This window comes from Haliotis cracherodii, unplaced genomic scaffold (genome assembly GCF_022045235.1).
Source record: "Haliotis cracherodii isolate W230 unplaced genomic scaffold, xgHalCrac1.p SCAF_13, whole genome shotgun sequence".
In the NCBI taxonomy this organism is placed as follows: Eukaryota; Metazoa; Mollusca; class Gastropoda; order Lepetellida; family Haliotidae; genus Haliotis; species Haliotis cracherodii.
Window position 1 is genome coordinate 7,246,759 of NW_027266268.1, and position 19,017 is coordinate 7,265,775.

Below are 19,017 nucleotides of genomic sequence, written 5' to 3' on the forward strand. Positions count from 1 at the left end.
CTCACCTGCTATTGTTCCGGGTAGGCTGTCGATTTACTAACCCCGTTAAAACGCTATGCCAAAACTAGTATTAACCGATTCGCAGTTTTAACTTTCGTAGATTCAGTTCATATACCAATATACTGCATCGGCTTAAGTATGAAGATCAAGACGGGGAAATAACGTATTGACTTTAGTAATGTGCGTTATAGCGAGGTGATGCGGTGGTCCACGCCCAGGCCTTCTTACAATTTGCACGGGATACACCCTGCGAAGGCAAGGTTGTACTTCAGACAAGGTCACACCAACCCAGGTACACACATTAGCACATACAGTCAAGTCTCGTTAATCCGACACACGTTAATCCAACAATCGCCGACAATCGGCTTTATCCGACACAAATAATGGGAACCGGTTATATCAGTGCTTTAAGAACGTCCTTTCCAGACTAAAAAGTATTTTGAATCAGTCAGACAGTCTGTAGCAGTAGTTTTGTGGTAAACTTTAGAGGCTGCATGATTAGAAAACATATTCCGCTAACAATGTAACTCAACAATATGAATATTTCCTTTTTCCTTTTTTTTATTAAAACATGTTTGAATCGTTATCTCTACGTGCGATCACGAACGTTGATACTTCCTTATTTCGTTTATCCGACATACTCATATGCAACCAACAATGTCGAATTAATGTATCATGATGTACGTCTATTATCAGAAAATAGACAATGTATAATCACTATATACAGCAATGTCGCGCGTGGCTACTTTGAGCGTGTGACCCAACTGCTATTTATCCCCAATGCAAAAGACATATATATCTTTGACCCATGTATCAATAATAAAAAACGTATTCCTGCTTTGCTGATTTTATGGCGTTACACATTTACTCAACGGTTTAATTCCAGATGATATTGAAATTGAGAAATGAAGGTGTCTCGCTATTCCAATAATATCGATTTCTTGAGTGAGTGAGTGAGTGAGTGAGTGAGTGAGTGAGTGAGTGAGTGAGTGAGTGAGTGAGTGAGTGAGTGAGATGGGTTTACACTGCCTTCTGGTTAAAGCCTTTGCTCGTCACGCTTAAGGCCCGGGTTCGATTCCCAAGATGGATACAATGTGTGAAACCCATTTCAGGTGTCCCCCGCCGTGTTGTTGCTGCTGATGATGATGCATATGGCTAAAGGCGGTGTAAAAACAACAACTCTCTCTCAATGTGCCGCACGTTTCCCCCTACAACGATGGAGACGGAAAACCATCAGCCATGAAGAGTTGGACTCTCGCGGTACGTCCTGCCACGGCCTGCCACTGTCTCAGTCTCTGACGTCGATGTTGACGTGTCAACGTTACGCCATGGAAGGGTCTGTATGCTTCGATACCAAACCGTCGTAGTATCCTAGACGTTGTTCTTCGACTGACAGTTTGTACGCGGCCAGTTAACGATCGCTGTCGACGTCATCGCCACAAAACATTTCTCGGATGAATCAGGCGTATTTAAGTCTTTGCTGGGGGCGTGACGGGTGATCGACCTGGTAATTGTCTGGCGGGTACAGCTTAACTCTCTCTCTCTCTCTCTCTCTCTCTCTCTCTCTCTCTCTCTCTCTCTCTCTATATATATATATATATATATACATATCTCTCTCTCTCTCTCTCTCTCTCTCTCTCTCTCAGAACAACTCAATCTATTCCATGTGTGAAATTCTTGGGTAAAACAAACTCTTGTTAAAATCTCCCTAGTAACTACCAGATCTCCGAATGATTCATTGAACGAATACAGAATGCTCTCGGAATCTTCATCACCTTCTTAACACAGAATGAAATCACAGAGTATGTCATTGAGGATTATTTATTTACAACAATTAAATATTTGACACAAAAATCTACTTATACATTTACAACAACATAACTGTCCACGATGTCAGTCTACAGGACGACCGAGTTACCGCACAGTGTGCACTGTAGTTCCACTGACAAAATGTTCCACCTCGACATAAAAGTATAAGTTGGAACTTCGAGCTGACGTTATCAAACGTAACTTTGAAATCACATTTTAATAATTTCTATCGAAAAAGATCAATTGTTCTTGAAAACGTATTAAAAAGAATTTCAGGCAATTAGTTTTAACTGAAATAAATATCTGTTTTGAAGCTGTAAATAAACATTGACTTTCGTTTTCTTTATTCCTATCATTTTTAGTCACTTGGTGATGAAGTTCAACATCAAAATGTTTTGAATTCGTTATCATAAAAAATATATCGAAAGGCTTTTTTCATCAATTTGAAAAGTGACCGAATTATTTAGTCATTTTGTAAAGAATTGTCTCAGTGAACATTTTACTCAATTACTGTCACATACAGAGAACCGCACATGGTTAATCTGGTTCAGCCGTGTTGAGCTTTTGGAAATACAGTAAAGTACGTTTATAACGAACTCAAAGGGACTACTAAATTTTGTTCGTTATAACCGTAGTTCGTTATAAGCATATATACAGCATAACTACAGCAAATAGTCGGGACCAAAAAAGTAAGTTCGTTATATCCGTCAGTTCGTTATAAGCGTGTTCGTTATAACCGTAGTTTACTGTAGCGGCTTACGTCCTAGCTTCTCAAACATTCTCATCGCGATTGAAGACGAGGTCCTCCTAGTTCCAAGAAACAAGCGTTATGTGGATGACCCCCATGTAATGACACTAGGTTGAACACAACTGCCATACAATTCAGTAACCACTGTATGACTAAAACACCCCACGTTGATACATTTGGCCATAACAACCCCAAAGGTCATATTAGCAGCTTACTCGCCCCTCTTACTAATTTCTCTCACGATTTTAGCACTGAGAACCTTGTGAATACTGGAACCACTTTCACAGAAGACCCATGAAGATCCACGGTAGAATAGGTCTTCAGTAACCAATGCTTACCGTAAAAGGCGACTATGCTTGTCGTAAGAGGCGACTAACGGGATCGGGTGGTCAGGCTTGCTGGCTTGGTGGATGCGTGTCATCGTATCCCAATTGCGTGGGTCGATGTTCATGATGTCAATCACTGGACTGTCTGGTCCAGACCGCCGTCATATAGCTGGAGTATTGATGAGTGCGGAGTACAACAAACAAACAAAAAACACTGATTTCTTATGATCACTAATCTAATTGAGCCCTAAGCCTAAACGTGTGTATTCAGAGTAGAACTCAATGTCCATATAACCACATGTAAAGAGGTAAGATGTTCTAGGTTTTGAAGTGGATCTGTAACCGATAATGTCGTTTTGTCCTTTTTTTTATCTCAAATATCACTTCAGTGACTATCCTGAAGAAAATTCTAAATTTTGTAACTTGATATATGGAGAATTAAATTGTCTGTGTCCACTCCATACTGATGGTCACCAGAGACCGCCTACGTGGAGTAGTGGATTGAGCGCCTGCCGGAGAGCGGATGGCCGGTGGTTCGATCAATTTTGGCTTACCCAAAGAGTCGGATGTTAAGAGATGGGACTTGTTGATGTACACCCACTGTTATTTCGGTGTTGATTTTCACACAGCACTTAATTTCCCTATAAAGGGACTGTATAGCACGTAGATTGTGTCCTATACTACAAAAAGGTTCTTTCATTTAGGCTTAAACACGGCGTGGATAACTTGTGTCACGTCGGTTCTCACACTAAGCCTTGCTTTACCTATATTCATGTTCAAAGCGGCTTTGAAACCAACTGACTCACTCACTTTGAATGTCACTGTTCGACCCTCCATCCACCCTGCAGAATAGTTTAAAAACTTGCTCTCGAAACGGAGGAAAGGATCCTGTAAAAATCAAAATGTTCCACACAGAATACAGGTGTCTTGTAACGTCGGCCACCATCCACGAACTCTCTGACATTGGCGGCGTCGAACTGTCGGCCATAGAGTTCAACATGGCCGCTAAAATTGACGGGAGGTAGCAGACGGCAAATGAAATCAGAACCCAAACTGTCATCCAGGGAAACTTGAACGGCAGCTCCGTTTCGACAGGTGCGATTTCGCAATATCTTCTAATGTATTCCTTTATAATACAAACATAACAACCTACAATTACTACAATAGGTAACACAATTACAACGAACGCGACAACGGGAAGAGACTTGGTGCTAGCTAACACGGGAGAACACCCAAACCACATCTCATCAAATCTTTGGATCGACTGAAAATACAAGAGAAGTAAAGCGCCGCCACAGAGCAGGAAGGTCAGAGCCACAGCCCCAATAATCCCGGGCACTGACGTCAGCCTTGTATAGTGCCGCGGTCTACATAGGAACAGGTAAACGTCCACCACACACAGAACCCCATGGTAGACATTCTGGAGATGGAACGTGAGGCGCACGAGCTTCATAGCCGTCACGAAGGAGTCACTGCAAGACAAAAGAGGGTTGAGGCTGTAAGGGACCTCGTACAAGTTGATGGTTAACCCTGACACAAGATTCGTGATAGCGATGCTGTTCAAGCAGCGCACGGTTGGTGTGAAGTCCTTGGTTTTCGTGTTGATGAAGATGGTGAGGCTGTTGATGACGACGATGGCGATGGAGAGAGTGATGTAGACGGCTCCTAGGAGCGGGCTGACCTCTCTTTCGTGGGACACTGACGTCCAGGGGGATGCATTTATACGAGGGGGGTTCATCTTCATTAGCAGGACGTTAGGGGATTCCCTCGCAAGAAGTCGTGACGTCAACAGGATTCCCCACACAGATGATTCATGACGTCACAGGACTTCCCTCACGCAAGGATTTCGTGACGTCATATGGATTACTTCAATCAGATGAGTCGTGACAGAGACGTTGTGTCGTCAGAGAAATTCCCTCACACAGAGAAGTCGTGATGTTAGAGGCTATGTCAATTCGCGTTTTTAGAGGTTAATAAAGGTTTTTAAAGTTAGTAATAAACTTCTGTCTGTCGTTTCAGGGGTTTTTTTTACCACAGCGGACTGAACGTTGTAAGTAACCCTCGTTGTCTATGCACATGGAGTATCAATCAAACATCGCCGCTGGTTGTGGAAAACTCTAGGTAAATTACATCCAGTTGAAACTTATAAATCCATTATGTTAGCTGACTTGGCATAATTCAGCCTTAAGCGCCAAGCGTCCTGCGATCACGGCGTCTGGTCATCTGTGCTTCATCAAGGTGGTGAACTGAAAGCCGTATAAAACATTGACACTATTGTACATCACCAGGGAAACAGCTGAAACACTGTGGCCACGTGTTTTACTTAGTGACTGCGATGTCCACGTGAGAACTTCATCATCACTCTCTGTTAACACAACAACAGGTGCGCGGAGCTTGCGGTCATCAGTACTCCTGTTGACACCTTCAACAAAACTGTTAAATGATCAATATACAACACACGTCACATAAGATAATGGCAGGTACATCCTTACCTAGCTCTACAGGTCAGCTAATCATCGATGAATTAACACCTTGATATTGTAATAATTCCCGTCTGTCTGCACCGGGATAAACATCATTAAAAACGCAGTGTTCCAGCTAATCAACACCCTATTGTGACGCATGTCCTTGAGATCACAACAATGGACATAACACGACTGTCAGCAGGTTATATGTTGTCAGTTCTAGTGATTAACCTTCAATCGCAATGATATTGCTTGAATCTTGCTAAAAGCGGCGTGAAACCTTAACGCTTACTCATTCCCGATCCTTTTGGTCACCTCTTATGACAAGCATAGTCGCCTTTTACGGCAAGCATGGGTTGCTGAAGACCTTTTCTACCCCGAATCATCACGGGTCGCCTGACAGTGTTGAAAGCCTGAACTACCAGTGCAAAATAGCACTTCACCAAATTCTCTGATTCGATTCATGATACAGTAATTTCTTCATTAAATTGTTCGCAATTATGTTTCAAATATTAGATTGGGTATATCATATTTCAAAAATGGATAACTTCGTTGTTACAACTGAAATGTGTAAACAATTTCTTCATGATTCTTTATAAATCTAAAATCATAAGTGTGGTACTCTATTGATATAGAATGAAAATCATAAGTTTTTCATTCTATATCAATAGAGTACCACACTGTAGGGTCACTGTTGCCTATTCGAGTTTTGAACCTTTGGTAAAATGTGGAAAATGTTGACAAACAAAAATATATATACTACAGACAAATAATATTGGAACTGTTGAAATGATGGACCAAGTGAAGATTTAAAGATGATACATGTCTGTAAAATTAATTTGCGTCGTGTCGATCAATATGCTATGTGTCTCACCATGTTGGGCGATACATGCACGGCACCTTGATGCCATCCTGTTGATTAACTTGCGTATGGCTGCCCCTTGGTATTGCCCGCCATTCCTTCTGAACAGGTGGGCGGGTGCTCGTTGTCTGGCGTACACTCTCCGTCCTAGAACATCCCACAGATGATCTTTCTTTTTTTTCTTTTCTTTTCTTTATTTTTTTCTTTATTTTTTTCATTTAAAATTTATTTAATTTTTTTTAATTTTTTTTTTATTTTTTTTTTTTTTATTTTATTTTTTTTTTATTATTTTATTTTTTATTATTTTATTTTATTTTATTTTATTTTATTTTATTTTATTTTATTTTATTTTATTTTATTTTATTTTATTTTATTTATTTATTTATTTATTTTTTTTTTGGGGGGGGGGGGTATGTTAGGGGGAGTAGCTGCTATTCCAATGTCAGTTTGCCTTCTCGTCGAAGATGACTGGTGACTGCCTGAGCAAGATGTGGTCTGGCTTTGCCATCTTGCAGTTCAAAATTCCTGTAATTCTAGCAAATGGAACAACGACAGGACGCACAATGTCGTCATCATATTGTGGCCAGCCACAATAACTTAATCAGTTCGCCTGTCATGTGTTATACTGCCCCACACCAAGACACTACCGCATCCTTACCGATTATGGTCAAGAATTGTTGCCCTGGAACACCTCTCGGCATGCTACGTGGGCAACAACGTTTTCTACCATCTTTGAATTGGAGGCAAAACACTTGACAGGACACACTGCTTTCAAGCGGGCTGCAAAGATACAGTTATTAACGGTTGATGTAGAAAAATCGTCTTCCTGTTTTTGTACAGAATTCTTTATTGATAACAGGAGCAGATTTGAATATATTGCGTTGAGCCTGACGTCCAGATCAAATTGGAACCTAACCCGTTTGAAATTACACTTTTTGATTTGCGAAACATTCGGGCAACATGGAATTCGCCATTTTGTCGGTTCATGGAGATACTGTCACGGAGGCATAAAATTTTAAACATGTGTTTAGCTCAACTGCATTAGTGACTGTGACTTTCCTATAGGCCCACATAGGCGGACACACTTTGGTATCACGTGCTGTTCCTGATGTGAAAATTCATTGTGATTAGATGTAGGGTTCAGATGCAACACCACGATACTGTAAATGTGCACTTCAACAATAGCTACATTGTAATCATTAGTTCCCTCATTTATTGACGCTAGTAAATATATAATTGACCAAGGTGTCGCCATCTCTTCTAGCGTTTCGAAAGATTTTTTCATATGACTATAATTAATCTGGCATGACCCGACTATATTCATATGGCTCAAGTTTATCTGCCATGGCCCGGATTTTGACATGACATGACAGATTAACTATGGCATGTTCTTTAACTGCTTTTCTTGGGGCACAGGTGGCCCAGTCGTCTAAGGCGCCGCGATTCGCTTTGCAGAGTTACGTCCCTTGGGCACGCCAGAAACCTATGATTGTGGTTTCGAATCCCGGTTCGCCCCGATTATGTTTCTAGGTTTGTCAGCACCATACCCGTGCTCGTGGGTTTCACCGAAGTGGTAAACGTCTGAGACCTTTCCTCCCACATTAAATTGACACGCCGTGATATAACTTGAATACTGTTAAAAGCTTCGATAAACCCAACTCACTCATTAACTGCTTGACATTTTGACATTGCACTGAATCCGTAATATCACAATCTCCGCTTATCCAATTGAGTTTCCAGAAATGAACTATGTCCCTGATGGTATTTCATACAAAAAGCTTCCGTCCTTGTTTGGATCTTCCCTCGGGTTGGTAGAACAACGTGTTTTTGTGTCTGCGCGGCCAAGTCCTGAGATCTGGATTTGGATACTGTCATGGACATGTTTTTGTTCGAGTTGATGGATGTGTGTATACCATTACCTAACAAACACAGGAGGTGGTGTATAACCTATCCCATCACCGACCCTCTCATCTGGCGGTAATAGCCGGATACTTGGAGAAAGTGCACCACAAAGACGGCTTCCATCATTGCATCCGGGTATTTATTTTATAGTGACTCACCCACACATGGACGAGAGCATCAGGCCGCTATCAATTATTTCAGTGAGTGAGTGAGTGAGTGAGTTAGGTATCTCAATCACGCTGATGTTTAAGTTATCGAACGCCATCTAGCGGTCGATACTGTGAGTAACGAATCACGTTGGTACATCAACAAGTTTGTCTTTGAGTTAAGATCGCTTTGTGGAACGGGGACCAGTTTGGCCGCATGCACAAAGCGATCTGTGTGCTACAACTATTGTAAGTCTAGTTAGTGTTGCTAAGGTTGTTCTGTGAAAGTTTGATTGTTTGTTTGTTATTTAGCGCCGCATTCAGCAATATTCCAGCTTGATGACAGCGGTCTGTAAATACTCAAGTCTGGACCAGTAATCCAGTGATTGATATAATAAGCATCGGGGGTACGCAAGTGTGATACGATTACATGCATCAACCAAGTCAACGAGCCTGACAACCCGATCCCGTTAGTCGCCTTTCACGGCAGGCATGGGTTGATGAAGACCTAATAATTCTACCCCGGATCTTCACGGGTCTTCTGTGAAAGTGGTTCCAGTAGCTACAAGAGTCAATGAGCTACACTGGCATCAGTGTTGATATCGGATCAGTGTGTATTCAAACTGCCTCCTCAGATCCCTTTCCAGTGAGTGAGTGAGGTTTTACCCCGCTTTTGGCAAAATTCCAGCAATACCCCGGCGGGGGACACCAGAAATGTACCAGATTGTACCCATCTGGGGAATCGAACTCGGTTCTCTGGCGTGACGAGCGAACGCTTAAACCACTAGGCTACCCCATCCCCCCAGAGATCCCTTGGGAATATATCTATCTATCTATCTATCTATCTATCTATCTATCTATCTATCTATATATATAACTACATATACCGATTTGCTAAACATTTGCTAAAAATTGTACCGAAAAACAAACACAAAATCATAGCCTTTCAGAACCATACCTAGAAAGCAAATAAAATCAGCTTAAAACAATCGAGTTGTGATGAGATACTCAGTTGTCCGTCGCAACGGAACCTTAATGATGCTTACCGCAGTCGTTGTGGTAGCGGTCTTCAGCCTGCCAGCGACATTGTCCGGTGTGTATAGACTAACCATATGATTCCGTCTGTAGCTAGGCGGCTTCAAGCGCCTGCAGCAGGTAATCAGTGACCAGAGATGACGATGACACACGAGGAGCCAGCAGAAGATTTTTCCCTCCGTGCTCTGAAGTATTTTCGTAACAAACCCAATTAATCGTTTGACAACTTCCCTCTCTGATTGGCCAGCCGTCTTGTTAATAATAATCCCAATTGGGTACTTCAAAACAGGAAAACCTCATTAATAACGCCCGAAACCGTTTTCAACAATATCTTCCGTAATAACGAAGCATTCCTTCTGCTATTTGTATTATGACGTTTCAGACAGAATTGTCCGGACAGAGAGCTTTCCAGATTGACGGGGTTTCAGTGTAAACAGTTAGAAATGGCTCACGGTTTCTGTTTTTTGTCGCAGCTGCGCACGGGAATTGTAGCTATCTCCTGACCAACTCCAGCGACTTCATCGACAGCAACGACTACATGGGCCCAGGTCCGAGGAAAAACGAATGTTTCTTCCAGATTCAGAAACCCTCCGGGTTGTCCAAAGACTGGTCGGTCCAGCTGAGGTAGGCGTTTCCTCTACTGCAGTACCTTCTTCCTCGTTGTATTGTTTTGTGAAAATGTCAGTGCTGCTGAAAAGTGAATGTACTTTTGAGATACCTTTGTGTGTACAACGTTGAGTATTCTCAGCACTTAATTTTGGTTTGAAATAGAGGTGTCAAAGCGGGTATGGCGCTGAAAAATCAATTTACTTTGCATATAGAGGTGTGTACAACATTGATGATGCTGAAAAGTAAGAGCTTTGACATAGAGGTGTGCAAAATGTTGAAAGACGCTAAAGTTAATTTGGTTTGATTGAGCTAGAAGTGTGCAAAACGTGCACGTCAGAGAGAGAGAATATTAAGCTGTACCCGCCCGACAATTAGCAGGTCGATGACCCGTTACTTGACAGGCGATCCACGCAATTGGGATCGATGACATGCATCAACCAAGTCAGCGAGCCTGACCACACGATCCCGTTAGTCGCCTCCTACGACAAGCATAGTCGCCTTTTACGCAAACATCGGTTGCTGAGGACCTATTCTACCCCGGATCTTCACAGGTGCCTCAGCATGACGTAAAGCGAGAGCCTGCATTTATACCCGAGGCTATCACACACAGTACTGGCCATGTGAAATGGAAAATGTGTTGTGTTCATGTAGCACTTTCAAAGTCACACGGGGGCACGGGTGGCCCAGTCATCTAAAGCGCCGCGATTCGCTGTGCAGAGTTGCGTCCCTTGGGCACGCCAGAAACCTATGATTGTGGTTTCGAATCCCGGTTCGCCCCGATTATGTTTCTAAGTTTGTCAGCACCATACCCGTGCTCGTGGGTTTCACCGAAGTGGTAAACGTCTGAGACCTGCATGACTTCGGGCTTTCCTCCCACATTAAGCTGACACGCCGCGATATAACTGGAATAATGCTTAAAGCGGCGTTAAACCCAACTCACTTACTCAAAGTCACACAGTTTTAAGCACCCGGGAACTATGAATAGTATTTGAGCAAACAGTTACGGATCATTGAGCACACACCACTCAGTCAAATGAATTAAGTATTACATAACAATTGCGTTGTATTCTTGTGTTTGACCTTTGTGGTAACCATCTACGATCCGCCTCACTGGATGTCTCTCGAACAATTTCTACGACTCACTCTCTCACCTACACTCTCTCTCTCACACGCGCACTCACAAATACATACCCTCTCACGACTGACGCACTCACTCACTCACTCACACGTGTACATACACGTCACTATAGAAGTGCAATTATCTTGACCTTAAACCCCATCACCCCACCCGTAACTATGATTGCGCTCAGTGCGGCGGTTACCGTCTTAGATCTACGATCTGCCTCACTGGATGTCTCGAGAACAATTCATATGACTCACTCACTCACTCACCTCCACACTCCTTCTCACATGCCCCCTCTCCATATCACCTCACCAATAACTGAAATTTCGTTCAGTGCAGCGTTCAAGTCAACTCCCCTCATCACGATACAACGATAGAGATGTAGTCAGTGTGTCAGTGAAATGTGGTTCATCGTGCGATGTTTGGTGTTCAGGTTTCTACGCTTAGATCTGGAAGGGTGTGGCAGCACGTGCGGGTGTGGCTACCTGGAATTCTTGAACGGCGAGGTGGACGTCCGTAGACTGTGCGACTTCTCTTACGTCGATCTGAACCACACCTACAGCGGTGAGGCAACTGTCTGCAAACATTGGAACCGTTTCTTTGTGGACGTTTGTGTGTGTATGGTTGGGATGGTATTGTTTCGGTGGTATTGTTCTGGTTTTATGGTCGGGGTTGTATGGTTGGGATAGTATTGTGGTGGTGGTATTGTGGGTTTTTTATAGTCGGGGTTGTATAGTCGGATGACATTGTCGGGTGGTATTAGTAGGTTGGTATTGTTGGGGTTTACCTTACGATAATTACCTTACGAGGTGATAATAGGAAGATGGTTTAGTGAGTAGTGACTGTTTTACTTAAGAGGTTGTTGTGGTGCCATTTGAAGTGGTTGTATTTAAATTGTATGATGTTAATACCCCCCACTGTAGAACAGTGAGGGCAGTGTCCTGTGCCATATTTTACAGCGGTGGGGCAACTGTCTGCAAACATTTAAACCGTTTCTTTGTCGACGTTTGGGAAATTTTTGGGGTTGTATTGTTTGGGTTGTATTGTCGAGGTTGTATTGTTTGGGTTGTATTGTTGGGTGGTATTATCGGGGTTGTATTGTTGGGTGGTATTGTCGAGGTTGTATTGTTTGGGTTGTATTATCGGGGTTGTATTGTTTGGGTTGTATTGTTGGTGTGTCTTGTTGGGTGGTACTGTCTTGGTTGTATTGTTGGGGCGTATTGTTGGTTTGTATTGTTGCTGTGTCTTGTTGGGTGGTATTGTCTTGGTTGTATTGTTGGGATGTATTGTCGAGGTTGTAATGTTGGTGTGTCTTGTTGGGTGGTATTGCCTTGTTTGTATTATTGGGCCTATGTTGTCGAGAATGTATTGTTGGGGTTTGTTGATGGGTTGTATTTTGAGGGTTGTATTGTAGCAGTGGTATTGTCGGGGTTGTATTGGCGGGGTGGTACTGTCGGGTCTGTATTGTTGGTGTGTATTGTTGGGTTTGTATTGTTTGAGTTGTATTGTCGGGATGATAGTGTTGGAGTGGTTTTGTTGGGGTGGTATTGTTGGATGGTGTTGTTGGGGTTTACCTTACGATAAAAACCTTACGAGGTGATAATAGTTAGATAATTTCGTGAGTAGAACCTCTTTCATTTCTGAGGTTGTTGCGGTGTCATTTGTTGTGAGTGAGTGAGTGAGTATGGTTTTACGCCGCTTTTAGCAATATTCCAGCAATATCACGGCGGGGGACACCAGAAATGGGCTTCACACAATGTACCCATGTCGGGAATCGAACCCGGGTCTTCGGCGTGACGAGCGAACGCTTTAACCACGAGGCTACCCGACCGCCCCTCATTTGTTGTGGCTGCATTGTAATTGTATGTAGTTAATACCGTCCACTGTAGGAACGTGTGGGCAAAGTCCTGTACCATGCTTTAAAAGTTATGTGTTAATGGTTAGTATTTTATTATGATTTATGTCTTAGAAGGAATTATGAATTTAGGAATTTATGAATTACGTTATGCTATAGAAGCACATTTCAGGTGCTATTATTTGTAGTTTTTCCCTAACAGTGAACGTGGGATATGACACTGATCTCAAGCTCCGCTACCACGCCGACCCTAACGGCGGGATAACTGGATTCGAACTCGACTATGAAGTGTTGGTCGGCCACGCTAACCCTTGCGCCAACGACTCCTGTGACAACTGCTACTACAACCAAAGCATTGATTTCCTGGGATGCTGTCGCTGTGCCAGCTACGACATCTCCACCGCCCACATCGTGCAACCGACATCGCCGACACCGACATCGCCGACATCAAGTAAGAAACTGAATGGGAACCTTCCCAATATCCGATTAGCGCCAAAGCTACGTATGCACTTTAAAACATTATTCACTCTCTACCCTTTTGCAATGTCATCAAAATCGATGTGGAATGAAGTACATGTATCTCTTTCCTTTAAGTTAAGATCGCTTCTTTTAAAGAGTGTCTGCTGGAGAGCAGAAGGCCGGAGGTTTGATCCCGGTCGCGTTATACCGAAAGACGTTAAATTATGGTATGCCGGGGATTAAAGGGATAGCTCAAGGACTGGTCGGTTCGGATGTAGTACACTGTGTCGATGTGACAAGCCACACACGTGAAACTCCCATTAATATTGACGTTGGACCGATCACACCCAAAAGAGAGAAAACGTCATTTTAGGTTGTGCGTGAGTATGGTTTTACGCCGCTTTCATGAATATTCAAGCAATATATCGGCGAGTGACACATTGTACTATTATGGGGAATCGAACCTGGGTCTTCAGCCTAATGAGGGAACCCTTTGACCACTTGGCTACCCCACCGACCCATTTTGTCGGATCTTTACTAAATTGTGTGGTTGTCCCAGATTGCAGCAGGATTTACGATAACAACGCCGTACCAGACGGCGTCATCTCCAATCTCCGGGACAACAGCACCTACGTCAACGAAAGCGAATGCTACTACACCATCAAGATGCCCAACATCTCCTACTACCACGGGCCCTGGACTGTCAACATCAGGTATTTACCTTCACAACATCCTATACACTGTAACTCGAAGTCCTCGGGGCCTTCACAACACCTATACACTGTAACTCGAAGTCCTCGGGGCCTTCACAACACCTATGCACTGAAACTCGAAGTCCTCGGGGCCTTCACAACACCTTTACACTGTAACTCGAAGTCTTCGGGGCCTTCACAACACCTATGCACTGTAACTCGAAGTCCTCGGGGCCTTCACAACACCTATACACTGTACACTAAAAAAGTACAGATAAAATTCTTTGTTTTCGTTTATACATGTGAAATGTGACGAAAATTTGTTGTATTCATGTAGCATATACTAGGTCACACAGTTTCAAGTACCCGGGAGGGGCTGTCGGATAGCCTCGTGATTAACGCGTTCACACGTCTCGCCGAAGACCCGGGTTCGATTCCCGACATGGGTACATTGTGTGAAGCCCATTTCTGGTGTCCCACGCCGTGATATTGCTGGAATATTCCTAAAAGCGTCGTAACACTATACTCACTCACTTAAGTACCCGGGAACTATGAATAGTATTTGAGCAAACAGTTACGGATCATTGAGCACACACCACTCAGTTAAATGAACCCAGTATTACATAACAATTGCCGTAGTCTTGTGTTTGACCTATGTGGTAACCTCTACGATCTGCCTCACCGGATGTCTCTCGAACAATTTCTACGACTCACTCTCTCACCTACACTCTCTCTCTCACACGCGCACTCACAAATACATACTCTCCCACGACTGACGCACTCACTCACTCACTCACACGTGTACATACACGTCACTATAGAAGTGCAATTATCTTGACCTTAAACCCCATCACCCCACCCGTAACTATGATTGCGCTCAGTGCGGCGGTTACCGTCTTAGATCTACGATCTGCCTCACTGGATGTCTCGAGAACAATTCATATGACTCACTCACTCACTCACCTCCACACTCCTTCTCACATGCACACTCTCCATATCACCTCACCAATAACTGGAATTTCGTTCAGTGCGGCGTTAAAGTCAACTCCCCTCATCACGATACAACGATAGAGATGTAGTCAGTGTGTCAGTGAAATGTGGTTCATCGTGCGATGGTTGGTGTTCAGGTTTCTACGCTTAGATCTGGAAGGGTGTGGCAGCACGTGCGGGTGTGGCTACCTGGAATTCTTGAACGGCGAGGTGGACGTCCGTAGACTGTGCGACTTCTCTTACGTCGATCTGAACCACACCTACAGCGGTGAGGCAACTGTCTGCAAACATTGGAACCGTTTCTTTGTGGACGTTTGTGAAATTGTTGGGGTTGTATTGCCAGGATGGTATTGTTTATGTGGTTTTGTTGGTGTGGTATTGTTGGGGTTGTATTGTCGGGATGGTATTATCAGCGTGTTTTGTTGAGTTGTAATGTCGGGGTGTATTGTTGGGGTTGTATTTTGGGTTGTAGTGTTTGGGTGGTTTTGTTGGATGGTATTGTTGGGTTGTATTGCTATGTGGTATATTTGAGTGGTACTGAGATTGTACGGTTGGACTGGTTTTGTTGCATGGTATTGTTGGGTTGTATTGTTGGGGCGGTATTGTTGGTGAGAAATTGTTGCGATTGTATCGTTGGATGTCCCAAGAAATTTAAGAAAATGCAAACTTTGTAAATTAGACTGTGTTGAAACCGAATACCACTTCCTGCTTATTTGTCCATCGTATGTCAAGTTACGGCAACTGTATCTCAAAGCAAAGTTCTATTGTCATCCTAACGTTCATAAATTTAATATGCTTCTGTCATCACCAGATACATATATTATTACAAATCTAGAAAAATATCTATATTATGCAAATGAAGTTAGAAATGCGAAACTGAAAGCTTAAAACCTGTCGTTACTCACCGTTTGTACACAAAGGCCTGTGGCCTATATGTATTGGAAATAAAATGAAATGAATTGTTGGGCTGGTTTTGTTGGATGGTATTGTCTGGTTGTATTGTTTTGGTGGTATTGTTGGTGAGAAATTGTTGCGATTGTATTGTTGGATGGTGTTGTTAGGTTGGTATTGTCGGGATTTAGGATGTAGAAGATTAAATCCTACCGATTAATTTTGATTTTGTGACATAATAACCTTACAGTAATTGTCGTAATGTTTGTGTCTGTTTTACTTAAGAGGTTGTTGAGGTGTCATGTGTAGTGGCTGCCCTGAAATTGTATGTAGTTAATACCCTCCACTGTTCATCTATGTGGGCAATATCCCGTACCATGTTCTAAAAGTTGTGTGTTTATGGTTAGTATTTATAATCATGATATATTTCTTACAAGGAATTTTTAATTAAGTGCTCTTCATAGCTAACATCATGATATAGAAGCACATTTCAGGTGCTATTATTTATAGTTTTTCCCTAACAGTGAACGTCGGGTATGACACTGATCTCAAGCTCTACTACCATGCCGACCCTAACGACGGGATAACTGGATTCGAACTCGATTATGAGGTGTTGGTCGGCCACGCTAACCCTTGCGCCAACGACTCATGTGACAACTGCTACTACAACCAAAGCATCGACTTCCTGGGATGCTGTCGCTGTGCCAGCTACGACATCTCCACCGCCCACATCGTGCCACCGACATCGCCGACACCAAGTAAAAAACTGACCATGCATGGGAATCACCCCGATTTCGATCAGCGCCAAAGCTCCTTATAATAGTATCCTCTCACTCCTTGTCCCGAATGCTAACTATTCCATTTTGGGTTAATTCAGAAAATATGTGCCAGCTCATCAAAATCTATGTGGTTTGAAGCATTGGTAAAGCTTTCTTTATGTTGGGACCGCCTCCGTGATTAGTTGATACAGCGTCTGCCGGATCGCGAAAGGTCGATGGTTCGATCCCCGACCGCGTCATACCAAAACTTGCAATAGTAAATGAAACGCACATAAAATATTCACATACAAACTCGTTTTTTATTTGCAGCCAAAGAGGTTATCAAATGTGTTTTGGGATGGTACATATCCTGTTTTAGGAATACACATTATATCAATGAACATAATGTTTATTCCTAATAAATAATAAAGGATATTTACCATCTCAAAACACACAATAGTATTCACTTCCTAATCATATAATTATGATAATGTCATTACAAAAGTGTTCTCAAATCTTACAGCCAATACCTAAACATTGCCAGTTTTTTCCTGGAACTTGCGCATGAATATATTTGTATGGAGACTAGATTACGTTTCGGCTACAGCTATGAAATCAAATATATTTTTTAATTAAAACTATATAAACATAATGTAATTTTTGTGGCAGACAATTTCTTCTTGTTTTCAACAGCCTGAAGCAAAAGTATTTTTTGAAGAACTTTCTGGAACAAATATTGTTTTCCGACAAAATCTTGACTCCCTCAATAGAATCCGACCGTGGCAATTTCCGACAAGTCAATTTTTATGCACAGGAGGCTATTTCTCACAATCCTCACGTACCTTTACTCCCAATACGAATTTTCATATCTCTCACGCTTTGGGTTGCGATAGTTGGGCCATCGCCTCTATCTGCGTTTCCCAGCTACATCTATAGGGAAGAATTCACTGGACACTCCCCTCTAAAAAATAACGTCGTCATATATACGTTGCGAGCGCAGTTTCGAATCTCCAGAAACGACGTCATGATAGAACAGTCAATCTTTTATTGTGAAATAAATCACGCTACGTTCGTCCACGGACCTATATAACCTATATACAAGTCCGTGGTTCGTCATTGTTCTTTGCGATTTATCGCGTAGCTATCTTATATAAAGGTGTATAACTAATAAACACTGGCATGACACTGAGTGACGTCATCTATGTTTCCAAGGCAACCGAACCATCGCGTTACTTGATCTTCTCTACGGCATCGTCAACAACGTGATACGGATCGAGGATGACCTAAGGAGGGTCCGATACGACGTGTGGAAAGCCTACTACCTCACTTCAAGCTTAAACATCACACAGGCTGACGACGGCGGCTATTGAGGTAAACGTACAGGAACGACTTTCATCAAAGTGCTACTTGCAGATATTGTCATTATTCGTTGTGAAATTGTAAGACCGCCTCCGTGGTCTAGTCGGCCCGGAGAGCGGAAGGTCCATGGTTCGATCCCGGCCGCGTCATACCAAAAGACGTTAAAAGATGGTACTTGTTGTCACCCTGTCTGGCGCTCGGCATTAAGGGGATAAAACAGGGACTGGTCGGTTCGGAGTCAGTATATTGTGTCTGAGTGGGGTATTCATGTTAAACTGCGGCATGGTCTCTCAGTTGGCTAGCACTAAACATCGGCATCAGTCCGGACTAGTACAAGCAGAAATCGGCATCAGTCCGGACTAGTACACACACACACACACACACACACACACACACACACACACACACACACACACACACACACACGTGCAGCCACGTCGCTATATAAGTGCAATAATCTTGGACGCGATGTTAAACCCCATTTCACCTTACCTATGAAATTATTACCATTGTCTGGTCAATGAGATGTCTTGATTTTATGACGAGTAATGCTGATCTGTATTAGAAAAAAATAAACAGAAATATAAAGTGATGAAACAATCAGTTTTAATTTCTAAAATATTATATTCAAAATCTTTAAATGTTGCGGAACTCAGGAGGAAATGATAACAACTTCACTTCAGCTCCTAATGGCAAATGCATTTTATTGTATTAGCTTATTCAACGGGGTTTTACAAAACAAGAGTTTTAATCCATGGTCATCTTTTATTGTAGCCCAGAGGGAGTAGGTGGCCTATGTTTCTACTGGAAGCACTAAGATGTCGCCGTGATGTAAATCTTCACTCCACAGCATCGTAATAAATGTTTGCATACAGTGTGACAGACCTTAGTTTTTGTCCATCGTTTTTCTCTATGAATTAGATCTATAAAGCGGTCGCGACACTCATCTATTTTCACATGAATCACGTTTCACCCAACGATGGCTAAC

At 42.7% G+C, this 19,017-nt stretch overlaps 1 protein-coding gene across 1 annotated transcript; it reads left to right on the forward strand.

Moving 5' to 3' along the window:
- Nucleotides 1-9,296: 9,296 nt before the first annotated feature.
- Nucleotides 9,297-18,902, forward strand: LOC139459431 (uncharacterized). Its single transcript, XM_071240879.1, has 9 exons — nucleotides 9,297-9,351; nucleotides 9,767-9,917; nucleotides 11,459-11,589; nucleotides 13,083-13,331; nucleotides 13,899-14,052; nucleotides 15,159-15,289; nucleotides 16,437-16,670; nucleotides 17,883-18,041; nucleotides 18,804-18,902. The coding sequence occupies exons 1-8, from the start codon at nucleotides 9,297-9,299 to the stop codon at nucleotides 18,038-18,040; spliced, it is 1,263 nt and encodes a 420-aa protein (XP_071096980.1). The 3' UTR covers nucleotide 18,041; nucleotides 18,804-18,902.
- The last annotated feature ends 115 nt before the right edge of the window (nucleotides 18,903-19,017 follow it).